At 52.9% G+C, this 24,142-nt stretch overlaps 7 protein-coding genes and 1 non-coding gene across 8 annotated transcripts; 4 read left to right on the top strand and 4 right to left on the bottom strand.

Moving 5' to 3' along the window:
- The first annotated feature begins 333 nt into the window (after positions 1–333).
- On the top strand, positions 334–2,285 carry BDW47DRAFT_100478 (putative 2-methylcitrate dehydratase). Its single transcript, XM_024811441.1, has 3 exons — positions 334–724; positions 822–1,784; positions 1,841–2,285. The coding sequence occupies exons 1-3, from the start codon at positions 443–445 to the stop codon at positions 2,270–2,272; spliced, it is 1,677 nt and encodes a 558-aa protein (XP_024675101.1). The 5' UTR covers positions 334–442; the 3' UTR covers positions 2,273–2,285.
- A 309-nt stretch (positions 2,286–2,594) lies between these two features.
- Positions 2,595–2,666, bottom strand: BDW47DRAFT_t27. The gene has a single exon. It is a non-coding gene; the product is annotated as a tRNA-Gln (tRNA).
- A 6,448-nt stretch (positions 2,667–9,114) lies between these two features.
- On the top strand, positions 9,115–12,971 carry BDW47DRAFT_100476 (sodium transport ATPase 5). The gene is made up of 4 exons (XM_024811440.1): positions 9,115–9,576; positions 9,668–9,933; positions 10,033–12,094; positions 12,159–12,971. The coding sequence occupies exons 1-4, from the start codon at positions 9,340–9,342 to the stop codon at positions 12,777–12,779; spliced, it is 3,186 nt and encodes a 1,061-aa protein (XP_024675100.1). The 5' UTR covers positions 9,115–9,339; the 3' UTR covers positions 12,780–12,971.
- Positions 12,972–13,270: 299 nt separating this feature from the next.
- Positions 13,271–14,731, bottom strand: BDW47DRAFT_75106 (biotin synthase). Its single transcript, XM_024819755.1, has 2 exons — positions 14,351–14,731; positions 13,271–14,288 (listed from the first exon to the last, which is right to left on the bottom strand). The coding sequence occupies exons 1-2, from the start codon at positions 14,561–14,563 to the stop codon at positions 13,326–13,328; spliced, it is 1,176 nt and encodes a 391-aa protein (XP_024675099.1). The 5' UTR covers positions 14,564–14,731; the 3' UTR covers positions 13,271–13,325.
- Positions 14,732–15,545: 814 nt separating this feature from the next.
- Positions 15,546–18,322, bottom strand: bioDA (adenosylmethionine-8-amino-7-oxononanoate aminotransferase). The gene is made up of 5 exons (XM_024811439.1): positions 18,121–18,322; positions 17,968–18,067; positions 16,580–17,907; positions 15,945–16,504; positions 15,546–15,872 (listed from the first exon to the last, which is right to left on the bottom strand). The coding sequence occupies exons 1-5, from the start codon at positions 18,306–18,308 to the stop codon at positions 15,700–15,702; spliced, it is 2,349 nt and encodes a 782-aa protein (XP_024675098.1). The 5' UTR covers positions 18,309–18,322; the 3' UTR covers positions 15,546–15,699.
- Positions 18,323–19,038: 716 nt separating this feature from the next.
- On the top strand, positions 19,039–20,457 carry BDW47DRAFT_115651 (aminotransferase class I/II-fold pyridoxal phosphate-dependent enzyme; the record flags this gene model as incomplete). Its single annotated transcript, XM_024814825.1, has 3 exons — positions 19,039–19,855; positions 19,925–20,067; positions 20,140–20,457. The coding sequence occupies 3 exons, from the start codon at positions 19,039–19,041 to the stop codon at positions 20,455–20,457; spliced, it is 1,278 nt and encodes a 425-aa protein (XP_024675097.1).
- Positions 20,458–20,566: 109 nt separating this feature from the next.
- Positions 20,567–21,945, bottom strand: BDW47DRAFT_100470 (uncharacterized protein). The gene is made up of 2 exons (XM_024811438.1): positions 21,189–21,945; positions 20,567–21,123 (listed from the first exon to the last, which is right to left on the bottom strand). The coding sequence occupies exons 1-2, from the start codon at positions 21,620–21,622 to the stop codon at positions 20,655–20,657; spliced, it is 903 nt and encodes a 300-aa protein (XP_024675096.1). The 5' UTR covers positions 21,623–21,945; the 3' UTR covers positions 20,567–20,654.
- Positions 21,946–22,389: 444 nt separating this feature from the next.
- Positions 22,390–24,103, top strand: BDW47DRAFT_100468 (NAD(P)/FAD-dependent oxidoreductase). The gene is made up of 2 exons (XM_024811437.1): positions 22,390–23,278; positions 23,326–24,103. Exons 1-2 carry the CDS (start codon positions 22,483–22,485, stop codon positions 23,808–23,810), a joined length of 1,281 nt encoding a protein of 426 aa, XP_024675095.1. The 5' UTR covers positions 22,390–22,482; the 3' UTR covers positions 23,811–24,103.
- The last annotated feature ends 39 nt before the right edge of the window (positions 24,104–24,142 follow it).

Raw genomic sequence — 24,142 nt, 5'->3', positions numbered from 1 at the left:
CAGCCCGACCGGGGAGTCGGAGACATGGCAGCTTTCGTACCGTGAGCCGAGTGTCTTCAGGGTACTCCGGAGTGCGGACCGGGTGGGGCTCTCTGGACTCTGGAGTAATAATGAGGGAGACTGGAAACACTGGGGAATATCCGATTTCGGAACTTACGGAGGTCCTAACTATTAGGTAGGAGGCAGATGGTAGTATACGACACATACTCAATACTACGTACACTACACTACACTCTGCAATAACCGGCAATAACCGTGCGACCGCCTCCCTCGCCTCGGTTCTCTCTCTCTCTCTCTCTCTCTCTCTCTCTCTCTTCCCCCTTCTCATTCTTCTTTCTCTCCTCCTCCCTACTTGATACTTATTTCTACTCTTCCCCCCCATCTCAATTCCCTCTCCTCCTTTTCCTTTGAGTATTTCTCACCTCTTCCTCTCTCTCCTATCATGTCTGCTTCGTGTTCCGCGTTGAGACGGCTGACCCACAGGTCTCCCCGCACTTTGCTGCCCTCCCGCTCTGTCTCCTCCGTCTCCCGCTTTTCTCCTGCTTCTTCCCTCGCCCGCTCCTCCTTGACTCTCCCCCGTCAACCCACCCAGGTCTCGCGTTTCTCGACCATGTCCGCTCTGCAGTCTGCGGCCCCTGCGGCCCCCTCCAACCGGGCTTATGATCCTGAGATTAAGGATATGGCCGAGTATGTTCACAAGTACAACGTGAACTCTGATTTGGCGGTGTGTTTTCCTCCCCTCTTCCAATTGACTCAAAAATAGAGTAAAAGCGAAGACATCAAAAATAAAATAAAGAGGAAGAAAAACTAATTGATGATAGTATGACACCGCTCGTCTGGTCTTCCTCGATACCCTCGGCTGTGGTCTGGAAGCCCTCAAGTTCAAGGAGTGCGCCAAGCTGCTCGGTCCCGTCGTGGACGGCACCGTCGTCCCCAACGGTACCCGCGTCCCTGGTACCCCCTACCAGCTGGACCCCGTCAACGGTGCCTTCAACATCGGTGCCATGATCCGCTGGTTGGATTACAATGACTGCTGGCTGGCCGCCGAGTGGGGTCACCCCTCCGACAACGTCGGCGGTATCCTCGCCGTCGCCGACTGGATCTCCCGCACCAACCGCGCCGGCGGCAACGTCGGTAACGGCAAGGTCCTCCAGGTCAAGGACGTCCTCGAGGCCATGATCAAGGCCCACGAGATCCAGGGTGTCCTCGCCCTCGAGAACTCCTACAACAAGGTCGGCCTCGACCACGTCGTCCTCGTCAAGGTCGCCACCGCCGCCGTCGTCTCCAAGATGCTCGGCCTCTCCGAGAAGCAGACCGCCGACGCCATCACCCAGGCCTGGGTCGACGGCCAGAGTCTGCGCACCTACCGTCACTCCCCCAACACCATGTCCCGCAAGTCGTGGGCCGCCGGTGACGCCTGCCAGCGCGCCGTCAACCTCGTCCTCAAGGTCCAGAAGGGCGAGGGTGGTGTCCCCACCGTCCTCTCCGCCCCCGGCTGGGGCTTCTACGACGTCCTCTTCAAGGGCAAGAAGTTCCAGTTCCAGCGCCCCTACGGCAGCTACGTCATGGAGAACGTCCTCTTCAAGGTCTCCTACCCCGCCGAGTTCCACTCCCAGACCGCCATCGAGGCCGCCCAGATCATCAACAAGAAGCTGGCCGCCCTTGGCAAGTCCGCCAAGGACATCAAGGAGGTCACCAACCGGACCCACGAAGCTTGCATCCGTATCATCGACAAGCAGTTCAAGGAGATGGACAACTTTGCCGACCGTGATCACTGCGTTCAGGTATTTCCCTCTACCCCCCCTTTTCTTTCCTTTGATCTTATCCTGATTCAAAACAGTACATGGTCGCCACCATGCTCTCCTTCAACCGCCTGACCGCCAACGACTACGCCGACGGCTCCGAAGCCGCCACCTCGCCCCTGGTCGAGGACCTGCGCAAGCGCATCAAGTGCGTCGAGGACCCGCAGTACACCATCGACTACCACGAGCCCACCAAGCGCACCATCCCCAACGCGCTGACGGTCACCCTGAACGACGGCACCGTGCTGGACGAGGTCGCCGTCGAGGCGCCCCTGGGCCACCGCCTGCGCCGCGAGGAGGCCAAGCCCGAGATCCTCGACAAGTACAAGCGTCACCTGCAGGCTCACTTCGACCAGGGCCGCATCGCCGAGCTCCTCAAGGTCGGTCTGGACCAGTCGGCCCTGGAGGCCATCGATGTGGACCAGTACGTCGATCTGTATGTGACCGATAAGATGGTTGCTGCTCAGTAAACAAACTAAATGTGGGAATTGGATTGGTGGATATGATGTATGTATGAATTAGGCGTTGGAGTATATGTTCAATCTAGAATGATAGTCAACGACGTATCAACCTGGACTTTGTGTAGTATCATACTTTAGTAGTGTAGTATCATAACTATTAGTAGTTATATTGTTGTGGTATAAAGTTCAAAGAGAGGAAGAGAATATATACATATATATAAATAACAGAAGCAAAAAAAGCTGTTGGTTGTATTTATCAAATGCGCACGAAGTGTTTTTCCCTTTTTCTTCTAAAAGAAAAAAAAAAGGAAAGGAAAAAAGAAAAGTTGTGAGGTCCTGCCCGGAATTGAACCGGGGCTTACGGAATCAGAATCCGACGTCATAACCACTAGACCACAGGACCTTGGTTGATGTTATGAGAAAAGTGGGTGGTTGATAACTGGATGTGCACAAGATTTTATTAGTAAGATGGATAGGGCTAGGATTGAGCTACAGGTTGAGGTGGGAGTAGGGAATTATTAGTGGGATGAACTTTAGATTATATTGCTCATCTTTTTGTACAATGTCTATGGACTATAGTTCTTAGTAAGTAGTTGATACCTAGTTAAATAGGTACAGTGTGCGTTGTGCAACTATTCCGCAGATGTAGTGGCAACTGTGAAGCTGTTTATGTTCTGCCCTGGTGCGGATATATATACTGAAATCTGTAACATCCAGTCCAGAACATCACGCCGAAGGAACAGAGTGCTGCAAGAAACACTGAGATAATAATTCGGATGTCGGCCCTCAGGAGTAGAGTCTGACATATAATACAACATTAGATGGACATATAGAGGCTATGTTAATCCAAGAGAAACTTGGAATGATCCAGATGCCTGGATTAGGGTTATTAGTTTGAGTAGTATGATAATTGATTAAGTGTATGGATGTATATATCACAGTGAGTCTTGATTAGAATTTCAAAAAATACCATCACTTCGTCATACTTTCCTTTAAACCCCTCCAGTGTACCCCTCCAGTGTACATCTCCCGCCGCCATCCTCCAGCACAGCTTTTTACTACACCCCAGTCTGCTTGATTATATATCTACCAGAAGCACACGAAAACGCAGCAAGCGGTGGACATGGCAACGGCTTACTCCGAGATTACAAAAGCTTCTGATACGAAGCCCAAAGAACATCTTTTGTATCGGATGCTATTGTGAGACGCCTTCCAACGCGTGGTTTGTGACAAGTCCTCTGTGGACTCTCCTCAGCATCCCTAGCTGAAGGGTCATACATTGACGATTGATGTTACCTTTTTGCCAGAATATCCAAGAATCTTGCCAAAGGAGTTGGGTGTCGTATCAGTATCCTTCAATTTTTAAAAGGAGACATGAAGCCTGTCGAAGAAGGTAAGTAATTGAATCCGGTCATTGTCAATACAAAGACTAATATCATGTCCATCAAGACAGCACCAGTTGCTGAAACTGAAAAGCCATATAACTATGAAGATAAATATATGCTCTTGTTGACAGTGGCCTATGTGTGGGTTCTGGGGTCGACTCGGGCCACCCAAGACATAGATTTTGTTGTCCTTCGGGGCGGAAGCCTCCGACCATTGCCGTTAAACTGCACATGGTTGACTCGCGATATTCGATCAAGACGATCAAGTTTACCCCGTGGAGATCGAGATCCTTGCACCACCAGCCTTATTCACACTGTGTTCTGCGACACTTGCCCTTATAGCACGTGCCTTCGCTTTGTAGAACAAGGCTTCTTATCTCCGGACCCGGGTGCCGGACGAACACGGGAGAATCAATTGCATCCGCTGCTAGGCGGGGTTATGGAATACTTTTGTCTTGGAGGAGCGCTCTAATGATTGAGACCTTAGAGTCACATACCGGATGGACCTTCACGCTTATGGTTACAGTTAGGTAGCAGTACTTGAGTCCTCGAGGGTTATATAGAGAACAAGAGGAACAAGTTCCAGCCTCTCGCCTGACACATAAACACAGAGAGCTCATGAGAGCGAAAGCCTGGAAGACATTGGCTTGATTGTCAACCATCAGATACGTCTAAAACATAGGACTTGATGGTGATTATTGGTGGTGGATGGATAAAAGGTGGAGGGTGGAATATGCACGTCTATTTGTACAGTCCTTATTGAGCTTTGCAGAATTGCAGATTGGATTTTTCAAGTCTTTCCCCCTATAGTCTACTTTGCAACTTGCGCTTTCCGTACTTTAGATTTTATTTAATTGCAATTGTGTTTTGGTATAATGAATATGATGAACAGCGCCCTTGAAGAGATCTACAGATTATTCAAAGCAATGAATGAGCTTGAAAGAATAAAAGAACCCAGGAGACGTAAACAACATGAATACAGCACAGAACATGACCCGGTAACGACCTTGCAAAATATCCTCTTAGGCGATATCCCCAGTTGGCTGCTCTTGCTCAACCGGCTTCGAACCAAACCCCCCCAGAGGGAAAAACAGCTCTTTAGTGTCGCGGGGGGCAGAGCATTCCTGTAACTCGTACTCTCCCCGTCGTAGCGCATCACGAATAGGCCGCTGGTGTCTTCGAAATGGCAGTGTACCGGTCTCCATTCCTGCCAACACATCGAAATGAAACTGGCGATGCTCATATCTCAGCTGTTCAACAAATGAGCTCTGTTGCTTCAAAACTGGAACATATGCATAGAGATAAGAGATCTGACAAGCTAGGCCAATCGATAATGATGCATCATTGTTAGGACACTCTAGCCAGCTTTCGATAAGTGCATCTAGCAAGCCGGGTAGTGATGGAAATGGCACTTTATATGTTGATTTATTGTTCGAAGATGTAAGGTCCACTCGTTTGTCGGCAGCTGGGCGTCGGTTAGAGAAAACTTCCAGTCGGTAGCAGGAAGAAGGATAGTTCTTGTATGGGTATCCGGAGATATCAATCGCTGTTGAGGAAGCTTCACCAAGTCCACCTCAGCATTTCCAATACGATGTGGCTTTTGCATATCAAAAGTCCATCCAGCCTGCGCAAGAACATTGGCCGCCAGATCGATATCGTTGACCAGAATATACAGGTCAAATACAGCAGTGCGAACACCATAGTGGAGCAGAGCATCCTCAAACCAGACGACGTGAGAGACTTGATGGTCAAAAAGTACTTGACAGACTCTGTATCTTGTCGTAAAACTGCATTTCCCGGGGCCAAGATGATAGTTGAGCGCGAATCCCATAATCCCACGATACTCCTGTAGAATGCAAGTGGAGACTTGATCTTGTTTCGATGTAAGATGCTGTACAAATTGATGCAGTGGACAGCCGCTGATGAGTTTGTTCTTGAATGAGAATTTGATGTAAACGCAAAAGCTGACGAAGCGTACGATGTTAGGGATTGGGATGGTTGTTAATGGTCAAAACAGCCGGGGAATCCTCTTTCTAAAGAAGGATGAGTTTATGCCATATACGCCCGCCATGCTTTGCTGTTATTGATTCACTGGCTACCTAATGGTTACCTCATTTTAGACTAAGGCTGCCTTCCTGGTTTACAGTCCTCCAAATGATCCCATCAAGGAAACCCTGCTGGCTAATCACGATCTTTGGAGTACTAGATATTTCCAACATTCACCTGTTTCTTTCACCGCGAAGTGTGTCAGATCAGGTTGGACCTGTAGACATACTTCAATCACTGTCCTTAATCACCAGTACAACTCTATCAATATGGTATCAAATCTTTTGTTGAGCTTGGTATCTTCTTCTTCTTCGTGTTTCTCCTCCTACGCTAGGTCGTAGCCTATGTTTCTACCGGTATGCAGCCCATCTACCCTGCTTTGTCTTGTATCCCATATTTTGTATCCCGTCTAACACAATCAGCACATCGCTTTGCTCCGAATTACCAAGTCCCTGAGAAAGATTGGGAAAAGTGGGTGATATATCGAACGAAAGACACAGCTGTATCTTGGATTGACAACTGAGTAACCCCATTTTCAGGGAAAAATACCATGTCATCTTCAAATCTCCATTCCCCCGAAGAGATTCGTGAAGCCGCAATCGCGGTTGGGAATGCACTTGCTCGTTGTGAAAAGTACGCTCTTGTTGGCGGCGGAGCGTGTGTGGTCCTGGGCTCTACGCGGTCAACTCAAGACGTCGACTTTGTAGTTCCTCGGGGGGGAACTTCAACAACGAGGCAGCTGCTGCGTGCTTCTTCTGACTTCGAGGTTGAACCAAGAACGAACCATACAATATACAAGACACAAAGTCCTGTATGGATCGAGATTCTCACACTGCCTCTCTTATTCCGAGAGCCCTTTAATGAAGGGAGCGAGGTGATCACGGTGGAAGACACCAAGGTCTTGAAGCCGGCCTTGCTTCCGAACGCCAAGTGCGGTTTCATCGCTGGTTGACTCACAGAGGGGAGGAGAAGATCGATTTCCAGGGTATCAAGTTTCTTCTGGATTTCTGCGCTCGAAACCCAGATTATCTTCCCAAGGCCGACGAAGTTCCTAGAGCAACAAAGCAGCTGGTTCACAGTCTGACCCAGCTTTATGGAGGCCAAGATGCTTGGGAACGAGCTGGCTATGATCTCGAGACGGGTTTGTCCTTTCTGATACCATTGGAGATATCCCACAGCTGACGTACTCGAATTAGGACGATTCACCAGAAACTAGGATGCCACCAAGGTGAGCGACATTTTCCGATGTAGACAAACCTTCAGATGTCCGGATTCATCAGAGGGATAGCCACATGTCATTTTTCGTTTTTTGCTTGGACCAATCCTGTTATCTCTAGTGCCTGTCGTTTTCCCGCTTATCAATTTCCGCGAGGTCCCCTATTTTGGAAACTGAACCCCCCAATCTGTTCTCTATGCGAGAATGATACTCTTAGAAGAGATCTTTGCGTGGAAATTCACTCAATGCAATAGTTTTTGTTTTTCTCTTTACATACGCCGAGCAAGATGTGTTCTTCTAATACTGCTCCAACACGAAACAGAAAAAACAAAAGTGCCACGACACCTAGTCGTGATATTCCAGGAATTTATATGTTTTTACATCACAAATGAGATTTATATGGGTCTTCAAGAAGCTAGCAGGCCACGTGAGACCGAGCAGTTCCCCTGGAACCATGGAGGACAACCACAGTATTCCACGGGATCCTTGAAAACACGTCTGCATGGAATTGTCTGTTTCTCTGCAACGTACCGACACGACTCGGACAGCATTGCGTCGCCAGGTCTTATGGTCTGGTGGGTCTCGTAAACTCGCGCTTAATCCGGTTTACTTGCAAATACAATTGCGTTTGGTCTAGAATGCCGGTGCTCCTGCGGAGTATAGTGTACGATGCGGGGGAGGAAGGAAATGGAAACTGCACTATTGGCGCTGGGCGGCTGGGCAAGGCTATCTGATCGCGGGTCTTTTTCGTCTCGAAAGTTCATCATGCACTTGAAACCACCTGTCATTTCATTCTTTCCTAACAAAGTTATCCACAGTACCTTGTCGCAACCACCTGACCACACCCATAACATAATCCAACCCAGCAGTGCGCCGCGCAGAGCAGGTGACCCAGCCCTAGAACATCTAGAAGCGATCGACCCCGCAGAGCGACATCCGTAAAGGAGGGTCGAAAATGTCGTTTACCGACGGGGATACGAATCCCATCTCCAGCCAGCCAATCAACGAGGAGACGCACGCTCACAGATCCATAACTCGCCCACTCCCCTCACCCGAAGGAGTAAGCAGATCCAGCCTTACCGAGTCCAACAGCCTAGCCAAACCCGCCATATCCACAGAAAATTCCGTATCGCAGGATTGATACCACTTAGCGAGATGGAAGATGGGCGACGTGGGTGTGATAGGTCATTTGGGCAGGAATCGTGGGGCCAGGAGCCGTGGTGTGATTTATTGGGAGAGGGTCGTGGCGTTGGCAGAGACATGTCTGACAGAGCGGGTGTGCCAAGAGGTGAGGTGGAGAGGGCAAAGGATGCCAAGCGGCTAGGCGTGCCTCCGCGGAGCCCTACTCGGCTTGGGACTTTCGGGGGTAATTATGCTGGGTGTCGGGTGGGATTTATGCATTTTATCTCATTGCCTGTGATTTTTTTTGATTCTATTTTATTTTTTTCTATTTTATTATATTTCACATGTATGCTCGGAGAAATACGTAGAGAGTGATTGTGGGGAGATCTGGGAAGCGGGTGTGACATCTGATATACGGGGTCAAGTACGGATAGGTCAGATAGCGTTGTACAATATGCCCCCGAGAAAATATGCTCAAAAAAGAAGAAATACAAGAAATATCAAGCAACTAACCGAACCGCATCGAACATTCCACGTCTGGCAAAGACACCCCGCAGACGAAGCAAGTTCAGTCACCACTGGACCAGTAAAATCACCCTACTGCAGGACAAGAACCCAACACAAGTCAAAAAAGAAAGGATAAGCCGAGTCCGACCCGACCCCGGAAGAATCGGTTTGCCATAGAGAAACCTAAGTGGCTAATCTCTGCATGCAAGACCGCCAAGTCGCACCGCGCACAACCGCGCCAAGCCCCGCCCATCCGGACAAGCCTTGGCATTCCGCCCGGGGGACGCACCATCCAATCAGGACGGGGGCAGGGCACGTGGTGCGGCCGGAATCGTCTGCGTCATGGTCCGCCACTCTGCCCGGGAACCCAGGATGACTGGCACGAGGGAGTTTCATTGGTGCTTGGCGGGAGGAACCTCTTCCGTCACTGTCTGGGTTGGTGTTGGCGTCATATGGTCCTCGTTGTGCTGTGACTTGGTTTTGGGGGCTGGGAGGGGGCATGTGTAAACTTAAATACTGGCTGCATCCCCCGGTTTTTCTATCCTCTTTATCTCTTTGTAGAATAACCAAGATCATTTCACTTCAAGGCTAAAGACGAAGATCAAGAATCTTAATCGTTTGGTCGATCTCTCGTGGATGGACTCATACTCTGCTAAGGATACAATCTATATGGAGCCTCCTTAAGACTCTAGATAGACTATCACTCCTATGAAGAAAGACATTCTTATTATTTCCCTACCCACCTACCTACCTACTACCTACTACCTATCTACCTATCTACCTACATACATCAGTGCTTGATGGCCTCAGACAAGGAAAAGGCCGTGGCCTCCCCAGAACAAATCCTCCCCCAACCCGCCCACACCCTCTCCCCCGAAGATGCCTGTCGCGAACTGTCCGTCGACCCCGAAGAGGGTCTCTTGTCGACGGATGCCAAAGCCCGTCTCGAGAAGTACGGCCACAATGAGCTGGAAGGCGGAGAGGGCGTCTCTATGGTGAAGATCGTCATCCGCCAGATCGCGAACGCCATGATGCTGGTATGTCCCCCCCTTTTCTCCTCATTCTTGCCTCTCGTTTACAAAAGACATGTGACCCAAGTGATCTATATACTAAACTCCTATATTATAGGTCCTCATCATAGCAATGGCCGTCAGTTTCGGCATCCAGTCCTGGATCGAAGGTGGTGTCATCGCCGCCGTCATCAGTCTGAATATCATCGTCGGCGTGTATCAGGACTACGCCGCGGAGAAGACCATGGACTCGTTGCGCTCGCTGAGCTCCCCCACCGGTGTTGTGACCCGCGACGGAAAGACTAACACTGTCCCCGCCCCGGAGATCGTCCCTGGTGATATGGTGGAGTTGAAAGTCGGGGATACGGTTCCTGCGGATTTACGGTATGCTCTTTTTTTTTTCTTTCCTTCCTTTCCCTTTCCCTTCCATTATATCGCACATGTCTCCTGTAAAATATAGAAATATGAAGCTAATAAGTGCAGTCTCGTCGACGCCATGAACTTCGAAACAGATGAAGCCCTCCTCACCGGTGAATCCCTCCCCGTGCAGAAAGAAGTCAACGCCACCTTCGACGCAGACACCGGCCCCGGCGACCGCCTAAACATCGCATACAGTTCCTCAACCGTGACACGAGGCCGCGCGCGCGGCGTCGTCGTCGGCACGGGAATGCTTACAGAGATCGGAGCTATCGCGACCGCCCTCCGCGCAGACGACCGGAAGCGGCGGCAGGTGAAGCGCGGGCCCGAAGGCGAGACCAAGAAGCGGTGGTACGTGCAGGCGTGGACGCTGACGTGCACGGACGCCGTGGGACGCTTCCTGGGCATCAACGTGGGTACGCCGCTGCAGCGGAAGCTGTCGAAGCTGGCGCTGCTGCTGTTTGGGATCGCGGTGGTGTTTGCGCTTGTTGTGGAGGGAGCGAATGACATGCGTGGTGACAAGGAGGTTATTATCTATGCTGTTGCTACGGGCCTGGCTATGATTCCCGCTTGTTTGGTTGTTGTGTTGACTATCACTATGGCTGTTGGGACGAAGCAGATGGTGAAGCGCAATGTCATTGTGCGCAAGCTGGATTCACTGGAGGCCCTCGGCGCCGTGACGAATATTTGCTCCGACAAGACCGGCACCCTGACGCAGGGTCGCATGGTTGCGAAAAGGGCGTGGTTGCCGGCTGTGGGCACGTACTCTGTTGGCGCGTCCAGCAACCCGTTGGATCCGACAGAGGGCGATCTGAGCCTGCTGACTGAAGCCCCGGTCAAGCTGGACCGCGACACGCAAGGCGAACCGACGAGCGCCGACGAGCTGCTCAAGGAGAACCGCTTGCTGGAAGACTATCTCAACGTGGCTGCCATGGCGAACCTGGCCCACGTGCACTATTCCGAGGCAGAGAGCGAATGGCAGGCGCGCGGCGAGCCAACGGATATCGCCATCCAGGTGCTGGCGTGCCGCTTCAACTGGGGCCTGAACCGCTGGACCCGAGGCGAGAAGCCCGCCTGGCATCAGAAAGCCGAATATCCCTTCGACTCAACCATCAAGAAGATGTCGGTCATTTTCGCCAATAAAGAGGACGGTCGCGAGATGATCTTCACCAAGGGCGCCGTCGAGCGCGTGCTGGAGTCCTGCTCGACAGTCTCCTGGACCCCCGGCGCGGAGCCCGTCCCGATCACCGATGAAATCACCAACGAAATCCTACAGAACATGGAAGCCCTCGCCAAGGAAGGCTTGCGGGTCCTGGCCATGGCGTCTCGCGAGAACGACCTTCCCGTCAAGGGACCCGACGACGTGCCCGACCGCGATGCCATCGAGCAGAACCTGACCTTCAACGGGCTCGTCGGCCTGTATGACCCCCCGCGCCCCGAGACCGCAGGCGCTATTGCCCAGTGCGCCCACGCGGGTATCAGCGTTCACATGGTGACGGGCGACCACCCGGGAACGGCGCGCGCCATCGCCGCCCAGGTGGGCATCGTCCCGCCGGACATGCACCACCTGGCCCGGGACGTGGCGGACGCGATGGTGATGACGGCTAGCCAGTTCGACAAGCTGAGCGAGGACGAGATCGACGCACTACCCACTCTGCCGCTGGTGATCGCCCGGTGCGCGCCCAACACCAAGGTGCGCATGATCGACGCGCTGCACCGCCGCGGCAAGTACGCTGCCATGACGGGCGACGGAGTCAACGACTCGCCGTCTTTGAAGCGCGCGGATGTCGGTATCGCCATGGGCCAGGCGGGCTCGGACGTCGCCAAGGACGCCTCCGAGCTGGTGCTGAGTGACGACAACTTTGCGTCGATCATCAACGGCATCGAGGAGGGACGTCGCATCTTCGACAACATCCAGAAATTCGTGCTGCATTTGCTGGCGGAAAACGTCGGTCTGGCCCTCACCTTGCTCATCGGTCTCGTCTTCAAAGACGACAACAACCAATCCGTGTTTCCTATCGCCCCCGTCGAGATCCTGTGGATCATCATGATTACATCCGGTCTGCCGGACATGGGCCTGGGAATGGAAATCGCCGCAGCAGATGTCATGGACCGACCACCTCAAAGTGTAAGCCTTTAGCCCCCCTTCTGACCTCCCATTTAAAGAAAGACGAAATCGCTAACAGCAACAGAAACAAGGAATCTTCACCTGGGAAGTCATAGTCGACACCCTCGTCTACGGTGTCTGGATGGCCTCACTCTGTCTCGCCTCCTTCTCCCTCGTCATGTTCTACTGGGGCGACGGCAACCTCGGCAGCGGGTGCAACAGCCAGCGCGAAGGATGCGAAACGGTGTTCCGCGCGCGCGCAACAACCTTCATCTGCATGACGTGGTTCGCGCTCTTCCTCGCCTGGGAGCTGATGGACATGCGGCGCAGCTTCTTCCGCATGCAGCCCGAGTCCAAGAAGTACTTCACGCAGTGGATGCACGACGTGTGGCGCAACAAGTTCCTCTTCTGCGGCGTGATGATCGGGTACATCACCATGTTCCCCGTGCTCTACATCCCTGTTATCAACGACGTCGTGTTTAAGCATTCGGGAATCTCGTGGGAGTGGGGCGTTGTCTTTGTGGAGGCGACGATCTTCTTGCTGGGTATTGAGACCTGGAAGTATTGCAAGCGCGTCTTTTTCCGGAGACAGGCGCGCAAGGCTAAGGAGCGTGGTGAGGGGAAGGATTTCTCGAGGTATCCGACTATGAGTCGGGAAGATACTCAGGCGACGAGTGATGAGAAGGTTGAGAGGTCGATGGTTTAGTGCTTTGTCTTTTTTTTTTCCGGTTATGAAGCGAGAATAAAACCTGATGGCGGGTTTTGGAGAGAATCGGTCTGCGCCGATACTGAACAAGATCTGTGGACAGACGCGGTGGATGATTGACGGCCGTGTTGCATTTGCATAGCGTGTTATGAAGTCGATAGATCTAGATGTCTCCTACTTAGTGATTTAATTAATCAATCAATCAATCAATCAATCAATCAATCAATCAACGTGTCCAATAATACCTACCGGCGGATGAATTCCCAGCAGTATGGCGATTGAGGAATAGAACTGCCATATGTTATAGACGTGAGATGGATCGCTCGGAATACACCGTTAGTCTTGTAGCTCTATAGTACATGGAAAGGACGCAGGAGTGTAAAAAGAGGCTAGGAGAACGGAGAATGACCATATAGACAGCCAGAAATATAAGCAACCGCCAAAAACTATGGAATGGTCACTACAAGACGAGGGCACGGAATACATAGAAAGCCAGATCGAGTTTCAATTGATTGTAAGTGAACTATCTACCTCATGGGCATCCATTTACGACGCTACGGCCGGCGCAGGAGAGACTCCCGGGACGTCCGCAACGGCTTCCTCGGGCTGGGGAGCAGCGGTGAGCCGACCCCTCTCGAAACTGCGCATAGGGTAGTACCCCCACCGCTCGAACATGACGCGGTCCTCGTCCCAGCCATTGCAGTCGGTAGTCAGCATCTTCTCGCCCGTGAACACGGCGTTAGCGCCCGCCATGAAACAGGCGACCTGCTGCTCCTCGGAGAGCGAGATGCGGCCCGCGGCCAGTCGCACGATGGTGGACGGCATGACGATGCGCGCGGTGGCAATGGTGCGGAGCAGCTTGTCGAACGAGATCATCTTGCGGTTGCCTAGCGGGGTGCCTGGGATGGGCACCAAGGCGTTGACTGGGAAGGACTCCGGGTGGGAGGGGAGGGAGCCGACGGTGTGGATGAGGCCGATACGGTCTGAGTCGGCTTCCCCGAGGCCCAGGATGCCGCCGGAGCAGACGTTGATGCCTGCGTCCCGGACATGCGAGAGCGTCTGGAGGCGCTCGTCGTACGACCGCGTTGTGATGACGGAGGGGTAGAATTCGCGCGAGGTGTCCAGGTTGTGGTTGTAAGCTGTCAGACCGGCGTCTTTGAGCTCCTTGGCTTGTTTATCGTCGATCATGCCCAGCGTCACGCATACCTCCATCCCCATCTCACGCACGCCCGACACCATCTGCTTGACGTTCTTGAGGCTGGTCTTGCGACCGCGCATGTCCCGCCAGGCGGCACCCATGCAGAACCGCGTGCTGCCGTTGGACTTGGCCATGCGGGCTTTGTTCAGTACGTCGTCGACGGGGCTCATCTTGGTGGCTTTGAGGCCGGTGGTGTAGCGCGAGGACTGCGCGCAGTAAGAGCAATCCTCACTGCAACCGCCCGTCTTGATGTTCATCAGCGTGCACATCTGGATGGCGGCGGGGTCATGGAAGCGCCGGTGCACGGCGGCCTGTGTGTGGCAGTCAGCATAGAGGTCCTAGTTCAATCTTGACAAGACAATTGCTGTCATACCGCCGCATAGGTGAGCTGGCTCAATGGGGTCTCGTAGACCTGCTGGACCTCGTCCCTGGACCAGGTGGTGCGCGGGGTAGACGCCACTGTAGCTTCCTGCAGCGCCGGGGGGAACTTGCTGGACAAGGAGCCCGCGCTGGGGGTGGACTGAACGGTACCGTAGGTGCGGCGCAGAATGGCCCGGGGAAAGACCCGCGGCAGAGGAAGACCCATGGTGATGATGGCCAAGGTAGAGATGTTGAATGATGACAGGAGTCTGGTCCGAGAAACTAGGGAAGCAATATGAATGGCAAACAGGCCTGACTGCACCAGGCCAATGCGATGGATCCAATTCGAGTCAGACACACCACCCCCCAATACCCAGCGTGACAATACATCAGAGCGGAACTAGAGGATGAAACACCACCGACAGCCTCGGAAAGGGATGGGGAGGGGAAGAGGGGTAGGTCTTCACCGAGACAGGGACAGTAACCGCCGGTGGGGAGAGTACAGGGCCAGTCAACGTGTCGCTGAGTAAATAAGATTCAACGCCAGTTGATTAGACCAGGATCAGTTGGCCCCAACGTACAGCAGAGGATATGGCCTAGCCGGGGATTCTGTAAGCGGTGGGATCGACATTATCGTGTCTCTACAATTTCCTGTCTGACACGGCACACAGAGACAGAGGGATGAGCATCCTCCATAGTCCGTACCGATGTAGGAGAGCGTTGAGCTCAACCAATAGTCGCGGTTGTGTACTCTCACCATGATGGAAGACCAACATGCAATCCGGTGTAGATCAGGAGGGGAGGGGCCCACACAACCGGAGGAAAGGAAGATGTCGACCGTAGACTCTTGTTCTCGCCCCTGTAACATCTTATTGAGTGGAGTCGAACTAGATCCAGGACCAGACTGCATGAAACTGGGAAGGTGGAAATCGGACGGTTGAAAGTTGAGGTTAATTGCGGATCACCTGATCTGCGCCCAACCAACCACATGTGGCTGACTCAGTACTCATGATGTCTCTGATTGGCTGCAACCGACCTCAACCGGTGTTTGTGCCTGAGGTATCGACTTCGTGGGTGATCCAGGACGATGACTCAATCCGATCATTCAAGATGCTACAGTATACAGTATACCGGTGAGTCGGTGACCCTTTGGCTCTTCGGTCAAGCATTGGGATTAATTTCAATGGTCAATTGATTTGTTTACGAACCTCACATCCCCTCCACTAGTACCAATCCGAAGAAGGAAAATCTTCCGTCATTCCACCCCACTGGCGAATCCAACCTAGAAGGAACAGTGGAGAAAAAAGGTAAAATAAAATAGGGCCGGAGCTCAGTGACTCACTCCGAGTGGGTTGAGTTGAACTACAGCAGCGCCGCCCGCAACAGGCCCTCGATCTCCCGAAGTGCCGTGGGCCGCGAAGTCACACTGGACATTAGGTAAAGCACATTGCCTAGCACGCGCGAATGCACGGCGAAATTCGGACCACCCGCAGATAGTTTCTGTTGGAGACCCCTGGCTGCGGTCGATGTGTACCCTGCGAGGTGGTGGAGAAAGTCACATGTCAGTAATCCGGAGCGGTTGGCGTCGGAGAGGATCTTCAACTTACCTCCACTTCCATGCAGATCCTGCAGAGAAACAACGAGCACTGTGCCGATAGCAAACACGCCATTGACTGACTCCGCACACGACAGATCCCGGACGAGATCGTGCGACCAGACGCTCCAGACCTCGGGCGTTGAGGCTGATGCCCAGTCGCGTCGGTAATCATCCCACGACCCGTTGCGTTCGAGCTTCATCATTGTGTTGAGGGAATCCACGGCGACCTGGCATCCCACCGCGTGGGCCGTGTAGCTGTGTCCATGGAGCAAGGCGTCGCTCTTGTCGGGGCTGTCAAAGGCTCGGAAGATCTCTTGGCTGGCTGCGGTCGTGCACAGCGGGACCAGCCCGCCGGTGAGCAGCTTGGCGTTGACAGCGATGTCGGCGTCTACGCCTATAAACGAGGCAGACGATCTGCGACCTAGACGGTATAGGCCGGTGAAGACCTCATCGAGGATAACCGGGAGTCCAGACCAGGCGTTACCCTCGGTGGGGCGTGGGGCACTGGGCGCGAAGAGTTCGAGGTGATGACGAACAACGTCTACCAGGCTGCGCTGGAAGAGGGGATCACTGTAGTCCGAGTTAGTATCTTCCTTCTTTTTTTTTGTTTTTCTTTTCTTATCCCTTAAGAAAGTGGATACACACCAGAAAAGCATCCCCCCGGCACCGAGGATAATAGGTTCCATGATAAGGGACCCGAACTTCATCCCCTGTTGGACTAAACCTGCAATAGTAGTTCGGATATAGTCTCTGTAGCGCTTACCCTCATCCGAGCGGACGCGTTGCTCCACATCGAAGACGGCGCCCAGCGAAGGAAACTCGAGGTCAGCCCCCAGATGGGGCCGGAGACATTCAGGCACGTCGACCCGCCAGACGCCCTGAGACATGCGCACCTGCGGAAAGTCAAACCAGTAGCCGCGGCCTCGGTACCACTCGACCTTCTTGTTGTAGGTCGATGGCTCCGAGCAGTCCATAACCCCAATGGTGTCTCCATGGTAGCTGCCCTTGAGGCCAAGGATACTTATCTGTTCCGTGCTGGCGTCCCACCCGTACCGGTGACAGGCTGCCCGCAGGCCCATCTTGACGGCCACCTCCATCCCCGTACTGCCATTGTCCGTGTAGAAGATCTTCTGTAGTCGCGCGTTGCCAATCCCTTGGAGGAGCTTCTCGGCCAAGGACAGGGCTGGTTCGTGGATGTTTCCGGGAAACATGACGTGGCCATAGCGGCCGGCCGCGTAGGCGGCGGACAGGGCTAGGGCGGGGTTGCCATGTCCCAGTCCCTGCGTCCACCAGGACGCCGACCCGTCAAAGGTGGCCTGGAGCTTGGGGGCGTGCGCATCGTCCGTGGGAACAAGGGTCTGGAAGTAGTCGTCGTAGGCCGAATCTATCGCCGTGATGTCCTTGGGCTGCATGCCGTGATGCTGCGTGAACGGATACCAGATGGTTTGCTGTGCGCGACTCGCCATTGCTTCCAGCCGGTCAATGCGCTCCGTGTTTTTGGCGGCCAACTGGTCGAGGAGGCCCCCTACATCCGTGCTTTGAGCGACGCGCTGGTAGTAGGTGGTCATTGCTTCCTCATCCCGGGCAGCGGTATCAACATCCTGTGTTTGTGGACGCACCGGCGGCGCAGGTAGTGGGACGAGCGGGATACTCTTATCCTGGAAATAATGGCGTAGGTACTCGTGATTCTGGTAGTAGTCGTCGCGGAACAGCAGGACGGAGTGGACGTCGTAGCCTCGCAGCAACAGAGACTCGTAGGCGGAGATGGAGGAGGAGATGCCGCCGAGACGGGAGTCGGCGACAAGCACGATTGGCAATCTTAGCGGACGGTAGAGGTCCGCCTGAGAGTTGCCATTGGGGCCTGGAGAGTGGACTCCGCCGGCGGTCTCGACGAGGGCGAAGTCGACCCCGTTTCCTGCCCACTCGGAGAGGGTTTTATGGATTGAGGCGACGATATCGTCGTCCCGGGGGGGCTTTGCACGTCATGTTCATTAGCTAAACATCCAATCTGATAGAATATATTGAGTACACACTGTGAAATTGTTCTGCTTCGCTGCAATGTGCGGGCTGACCGGTTCGTCGAATTGATAGAGACAGCGAGTCAGAGTCCCGGGGGCGTGGCGTTGAAGGTGTCTAGACGATCAGTACTCATCACATTTGATAGACTCTGGCCCGGAACAGCATACCTATCATCTGCATCATCCAATGGCCCCGTCGACACTGGCTTGAGGAAAGCTGCCTTTCCTGGTGAGGGGAGTCGTCGCACAGCATTACAGAGGACGGTGGACACCAGGGTCTTGCCAACCTCGGTGTTGGCACCATACACCTGGTGCGCACGTAGAGAGCGCCAAAGAGCAGCACCTACAGAAGGCATGCTGCATGTAGCCGTTCGAAGTCAATGGTAGTGGAATGAGGATCACAATGAATCTAGAAACGAGAGATGCGGGGACGAATTCATAGTTGGAGAAAGGCCGGATGGGGAAAATTACGGTAATCTATTACAACGGCCATACGCGGCCTGAGGCAGGGATATATCAGACGGATTCCAGGCACCCACAGGCACCCACAGGCATCCACAGGTCCCCACCGGTTGGGCCCAACAATTCCTCCTATTCTTGGTTTTTTAATTATGTGGATAATTATCAATAAAGGTCAAAATAATTTGGGTAATTTACAATTCCATGTCTGGTTGAATCCTTTGTCATGAGTAACACATGCACGTTGACTCAGATGCAATGGTTGGCAACCTCAACCGCTCGTTCTCCACCGATCAACGCATCGTCAACCAATGTCAAACACCAAATGATTTCGTCCTAAACCATGCCGGAATACCCGCGGGGATCACTGCTTGTAGAGATGGTTCCGCAGAGTAGCCGCAAACTGCCGATTCCGCTTGAAACGAATCGGATCCACTGTCGAGGAAGCAGCGTTAGGGCTCGACGGACTGGTATACTAGTAGAGTTAGTTTGTAGTCATGGCTTTATGCCATTGCCATTTCCATTTCCATTGCCATTGCCATTGCCATTGCATTGCGCTTTGATCCATATTGCTTTTGAGCTCAGCATCATAACCAGAAACCGCAGTGAAAGTAGTATACCTCAACAATGAAGCACCCAGCACAAGTATCACCACAATCACCACCAACAGCATCAAAAACACCAACATCAATCCCACCACCAAATCTCCAAACCACCCTCCACAACGCCCTCCAAAACAGAGCTCTCCGCTCCTCCCGCCGCCAACTAACCACCCTCCCCCCCACAGCAATCGACTTCTCCTCCAACGACTTCCTCTCCCTCTCCACCTCCCCCCTCTACCGCACCCGCTTCCTCAACCACCTGACCTCCGCCCCGCCCCGCCACCCCTTCGCCAGCGGAGGGTCCCGTCTTCTAGATGGAAACTCGCACTACGCAGAGTCTCTTGAGTCCCAAGTCGCAGCCTTCCATAACGCCCCCACCGGCCTTCTCTTCAATTCCGGTTTCGACGCCAACATAGGTGTGCTCGCCTGTCTGCCCCAACCAGGCGATGTCATTGTGCACGATGAGCTCGTCCATGCTTCCGCGAGGGAAGGTATGCGTCTGTCTCGTGCGGGGCGATGTTTGCCCTTCGCGCACAGCGACCCCAAGAGTCTGGAGCGCGTGCTGCTACACGATCTGAGTGAGCGTGAGCGTGCCACCCGCAACGTCTTCATCGTCGTAGAGTCCTTGTACAGCATGGACGGAGATGTTGCGCCGCTACGCGCCTTCGTCGGCGTCATCGATAGGATGTTCCCCTGCGGGAATGCGTACTTCATCGTTGACGAGGCGCATGCGACGGGGGTGTTGGGGCCGCGGGGTGCGGGCGTGGTGCAGGAGTTGGGACTGGAGGAGAGGATGTTTGTGAGGGTGCATACGTTTGGGAAGGCGTTGGGTAGTCATGGGGGTATTTTTTTTCTTTCTTTCTCTATAAATATTTCTCTATTATGCTTGGACCTGGCTAACTGGATCGCAGCAATCGTTCTCTGCTGTCCACTCACAAGAGAATACCTCGTCAACTACGCCCGAAGCCTAATATACACCACAGCACTGGGCTTCCCTTTTCTCGCGTCCATCCGGACCGCATACGAGCTTCTCTCAGAAGGGGAGACCGAGCCAGTATGTCCCCCCAGTCCTCTCAAATCCATCGTAAAAAAAAAAAAAAACTTGCAAATTCTAAACAAGAACTAGGCCCAAAAAACCCTCCACCGCCTCACGCACTACCTCAGCAAGCGTCTAGACGAGCTTACCACCTCTGTCGACCCTACTCTCTTCACAGTGGACCACTTCCCTGGATCGCCTATCTTCGCCCTGCGGAGTCCCGTCCCGCGACGCCTGGCGGAGGCGTGTCAGCGGGAGGGAATCGTCGTGCGGGCCATCATGGCTCCGACTGTTCCTGTAGGGAGGGAGCGGGTGCGTGTTTGTTTGCATGCGGGGAATACGACGGCGGAGATTGATTTGTTGGTGGGTGTTATTTGGAGGTGGGTGAGTGGGGGGGTTAGGTTGTAGGTATTCATATACTTGGTTTAGGATCTCAGAGGCGCGAGGGGCCGGGTGAGGGGCTATATGTTATCCATTGTTCTTGTGGAGATGGACACGCTCATGAAGGTAAACGGGATATTGAAAGGAAGTAGTGCATTATTGAAAAATAAACGCCTGGCTAACAACAACCAACCATAAACCTCCGTGGACAAAAGTAAAAAGGGTTACTCAACCCACTCCACCCATTCCCTGCGACAAATAGGACAAGTAGGATCAGCATCCCCCCTAAACTTCTCAATCCAGCGGTCCATACAGCGACGGTGGAAGTTCGTCCCGCAGTGCCCGCGACACCACACCAGCATATTGACATCATAGTCACCTTTAAGCGGGAACAGGTCGTACTCAAAGTCCCACTCGTCCTCGGGCTCCTCACTATTCTCGTCGTCCCCTTCATCATCCTCGGTCTTGTCAGGTTCGCCTGCATGTCCGTCTACAGGATTGCCAGGGGCGGAGCTCCCATTCGACGGTACCTTGTCGTTCCACCGTGCCTGCTTCGCCTCCTCGCCCACAAACGACAGGAAACAGATCCCGCACTCTCCTTCTAGCGGGCGCGGCTTGACCATGCCGGTTGGCCATTCGGACGCGGGCACCGTCAGACTGGCCGTGGAGTTATGCGTCGCGGGGATAGTGGGGCTGGTAGGAGTGTTAGTATTTCGATGCGCTAGGGTGGTACTAAACGGGGGAGGCGGACGACGCACATAGAAACTACAGGCGGCGGAGCGGAAGTCGGCACCGGGGAGTAGCCCTGTACTTGGGGTACAGTTCCAGCCAGCGCCGTGGACGCGCTTAGCACACTCGACGTATAGAATCGGCTGAATTCGTTTTTCCAGAGACCGGCTAGGTGATTGGCTTGGTGTTTGTGGTGCTCGCAGAGGAACGCCGGGGCCATCATGTCTATAATATCGTACATAGTTCCTCTGGAGGCAAATCTGTCCCAGGTGTTGCGTAGGAAGTAGATGGCGGTATCTTGATTGATGGTGTTGGAGCAGCCGGATGGAGCTGATTGGGGGTTGGTGGTGGCGAGGCAGCGCATGTAGCTTTCGCGGTGGATGGCGACGCCGGGGAGGATGTTTAGGATTTGTGCGAGGGAAAAAGTTGGAGGTGGAGGGGAGACCCTTGAAGGGGAGGTCATGTCGGTGGTGGGGCTTTTGTTGATTGAGATGGTGATACGTAGGAGAGTAGACTGAGGTGGGGACGGGGGTATTATGGGTAGAGGAGATTGTCAGAGAAGAAGGAGATGGAGGAGGTACATGGGTGTGAGGGGATTGTGGTCACTGATTCGGAGAACACCCAAGAGAATAGATTTTTCTTATCGTTAAAGGGGTTTCAAAGAGATTGTGTTCCTGACAAGTGAATGGTGATTAGAGTTGGAGTCACGTCAGAGGCGGCTTGGACGGGTTTGAGCGGGGATGATGAGGCTGTGAGGGGTTGAGGTTGAGTTACTAGATAGATTCACAGAGATCATTACAGTCTAGTCATAAGGTATCAGGCTGATGATTGATCTTTGCTTTGTCATTATTTTCAAGAACAAAGAAATAGCAAAGATTGAGGTTGACATCGATTATCTGATTGAACACTTGATCAAGCCACAATCCATGGACAGTATATCATATTGATTGTCTCCACATATAAGAATGACAGTAGAATGATTGGTTCAGAGCGTAATAGATTGGTAAGTCAACTGATATAGGGACACAATCGGTCTAATAATAGATTAGCATGCTATACATGGCAACAAATAGGGTTGCTCCGAACAAAACATTCCACTGTACCTACCGGATATCTCAACTGATATAATATGATCTGATATAATCAAATCAGATAGATCAAATAGCCCTCCATTCAACAACACTACATCTATATTTATAATGATACTAGACAGATAACAAATGACATCATCGCCAGGGGCCCGCCAATCAACCCACTGTCTTCCCCTCACCTCATCCCACATCAACACAACAACAACAACCTACCTCCTTACTATAGGTAACCATGGAAGACATCTTAATCGTAGGAGCAGGCGTCTTTGGCGTCAGCACCGCCTACCATCTAGCAACCACACACCCAGGCCCCATCCGAATCACCCTCCTCGACCGTTCTCCCCCGCCGTCCACCCGCGCCGCTTCCAACGATGTCAACCGCATCATCCGCGCCGACTACTCTAGTAAGCTCTACATGGAGCTAGGTTTTGAAGCCATCGAAGCCTGGAAGACACTTCCATTTTTTCAAGGCACTGGCGTGTACCAACAGAGCGGGTGGATTGCGATGGACGAAAAAGGTAGCGATGTGCCGGTGCGCATAAGGGAGAATTTCCGCGCGCTGAACCGCGACGAGGTCATTCTTGACATGGAGGAGGGAGAGGTCCGCAGGAGCTGGGGTGGTCTTTTGGCTCGGACGGACTGCGAACCGTTTGGATCGTACTACTATAATCCATCGGCCGGGTGGGCTGATGCGGGGAAGGGACTGAGTATTATGGCTGAGGAGGCGGTGCGGAGGGGTGTGCGGTATGAAGTTGGGGAGGTGCGTCGGGTACTGCTGGGGGAGAATGGAGTGCGAGGAGTGGAAACGGAGACGGGCGAGGTGTATATGGCAGATAAGGTGCTTTTGGCTACCGGGGCGTGGACGAGCTATTTGATGTCGGCGGTTGAGGATGAACTCAGGATGCGTGATGAGGAGCGGATTGAGAGGCAGATCTCGGCGGCAGGAGTATGTGTTGCGTACTTCCAGCTTTCCGAAGCGGAAAAGAAACAGTACTCGCAGCTACCAGTGTTTGTGTATGGTGGACAAGGTGGGCCTATTCAACCCTGTAGGAAGCGTCGTGACTGATCTTGATAGGCGAGGTGATACCCCCGACGACATCCGGGGAACTCAAGTTCACCATCGCCACCTCGTTCAAAAACACCATCAAGACGCCTTCCGGTCATGAGATATCAGTCCCTGCCGCTCACTCAGTCGATGTACCACAGGATCTCAAAGACGACTGCGTCTTTAGCGTCAAGAAACGCCTTCCACAGCTTCTGGATCATGGTCGACATCCAGATCGATATCGAATATTCTGGGATGCCATCTCCCCAGCCCAGCAGCCATTAATTACGCGACATCCAGACCCTCGACTGTCTAATTTGTATTTCAGCGTGGGAGGGTCGTTCCACTGCTACAAGTTCCTTCCTGTTATTGGGAAGTATGTGGCCAATGTGCTTAACGGGGTGGGAAATGGAATGGAAAAGGATCAGGCGTGGTCGTGGAAGCCTACTGAGGGAGGAGAGCGTGGTGTGCATGAGAGTCTGGTCCCAAAAAGAGAGTTGAGAGATTTTGTATGACCTTGCATGACTGTTTTGAGTGAAAATTGATGTCACAGTTCTCAATGTCCATCATTGAGTTTTGTTGGTTTTGATGTTCTCTGCGACTTTGCTTTCTCATTCACTGCTGCATTCCTTCATTCTGACTTGGTATATCATGAGCTTGCTCTTGTTTCTACGTAGTTATTTTGAGCTCCTCTATATTTACCACTCTTTGTGTAGGCTTACTTCAATATCTCCTACTCCTCTCTTTCTACCCTGTGTTTGCTTCAAATATACGAACTGCCTTTTGATTTTGAAGACGTGCTAGTCATTGTTCGTGCCACAATCTGATACCAGCCACACTATTTAGT

This window comes from Aspergillus candidus (assembly GCF_002847045.1).
Source record: "Aspergillus candidus strain CBS 102.13 unplaced genomic scaffold BDW47scaffold_6, whole genome shotgun sequence".
NCBI classification, from domain to species: Eukaryota; Fungi; Ascomycota; class Eurotiomycetes; order Eurotiales; family Aspergillaceae; genus Aspergillus; species Aspergillus candidus.
The sequence above is the reverse complement of the archived record's forward strand: the minus strand, read 5'-3'. Positions and strand labels throughout refer to the sequence as shown.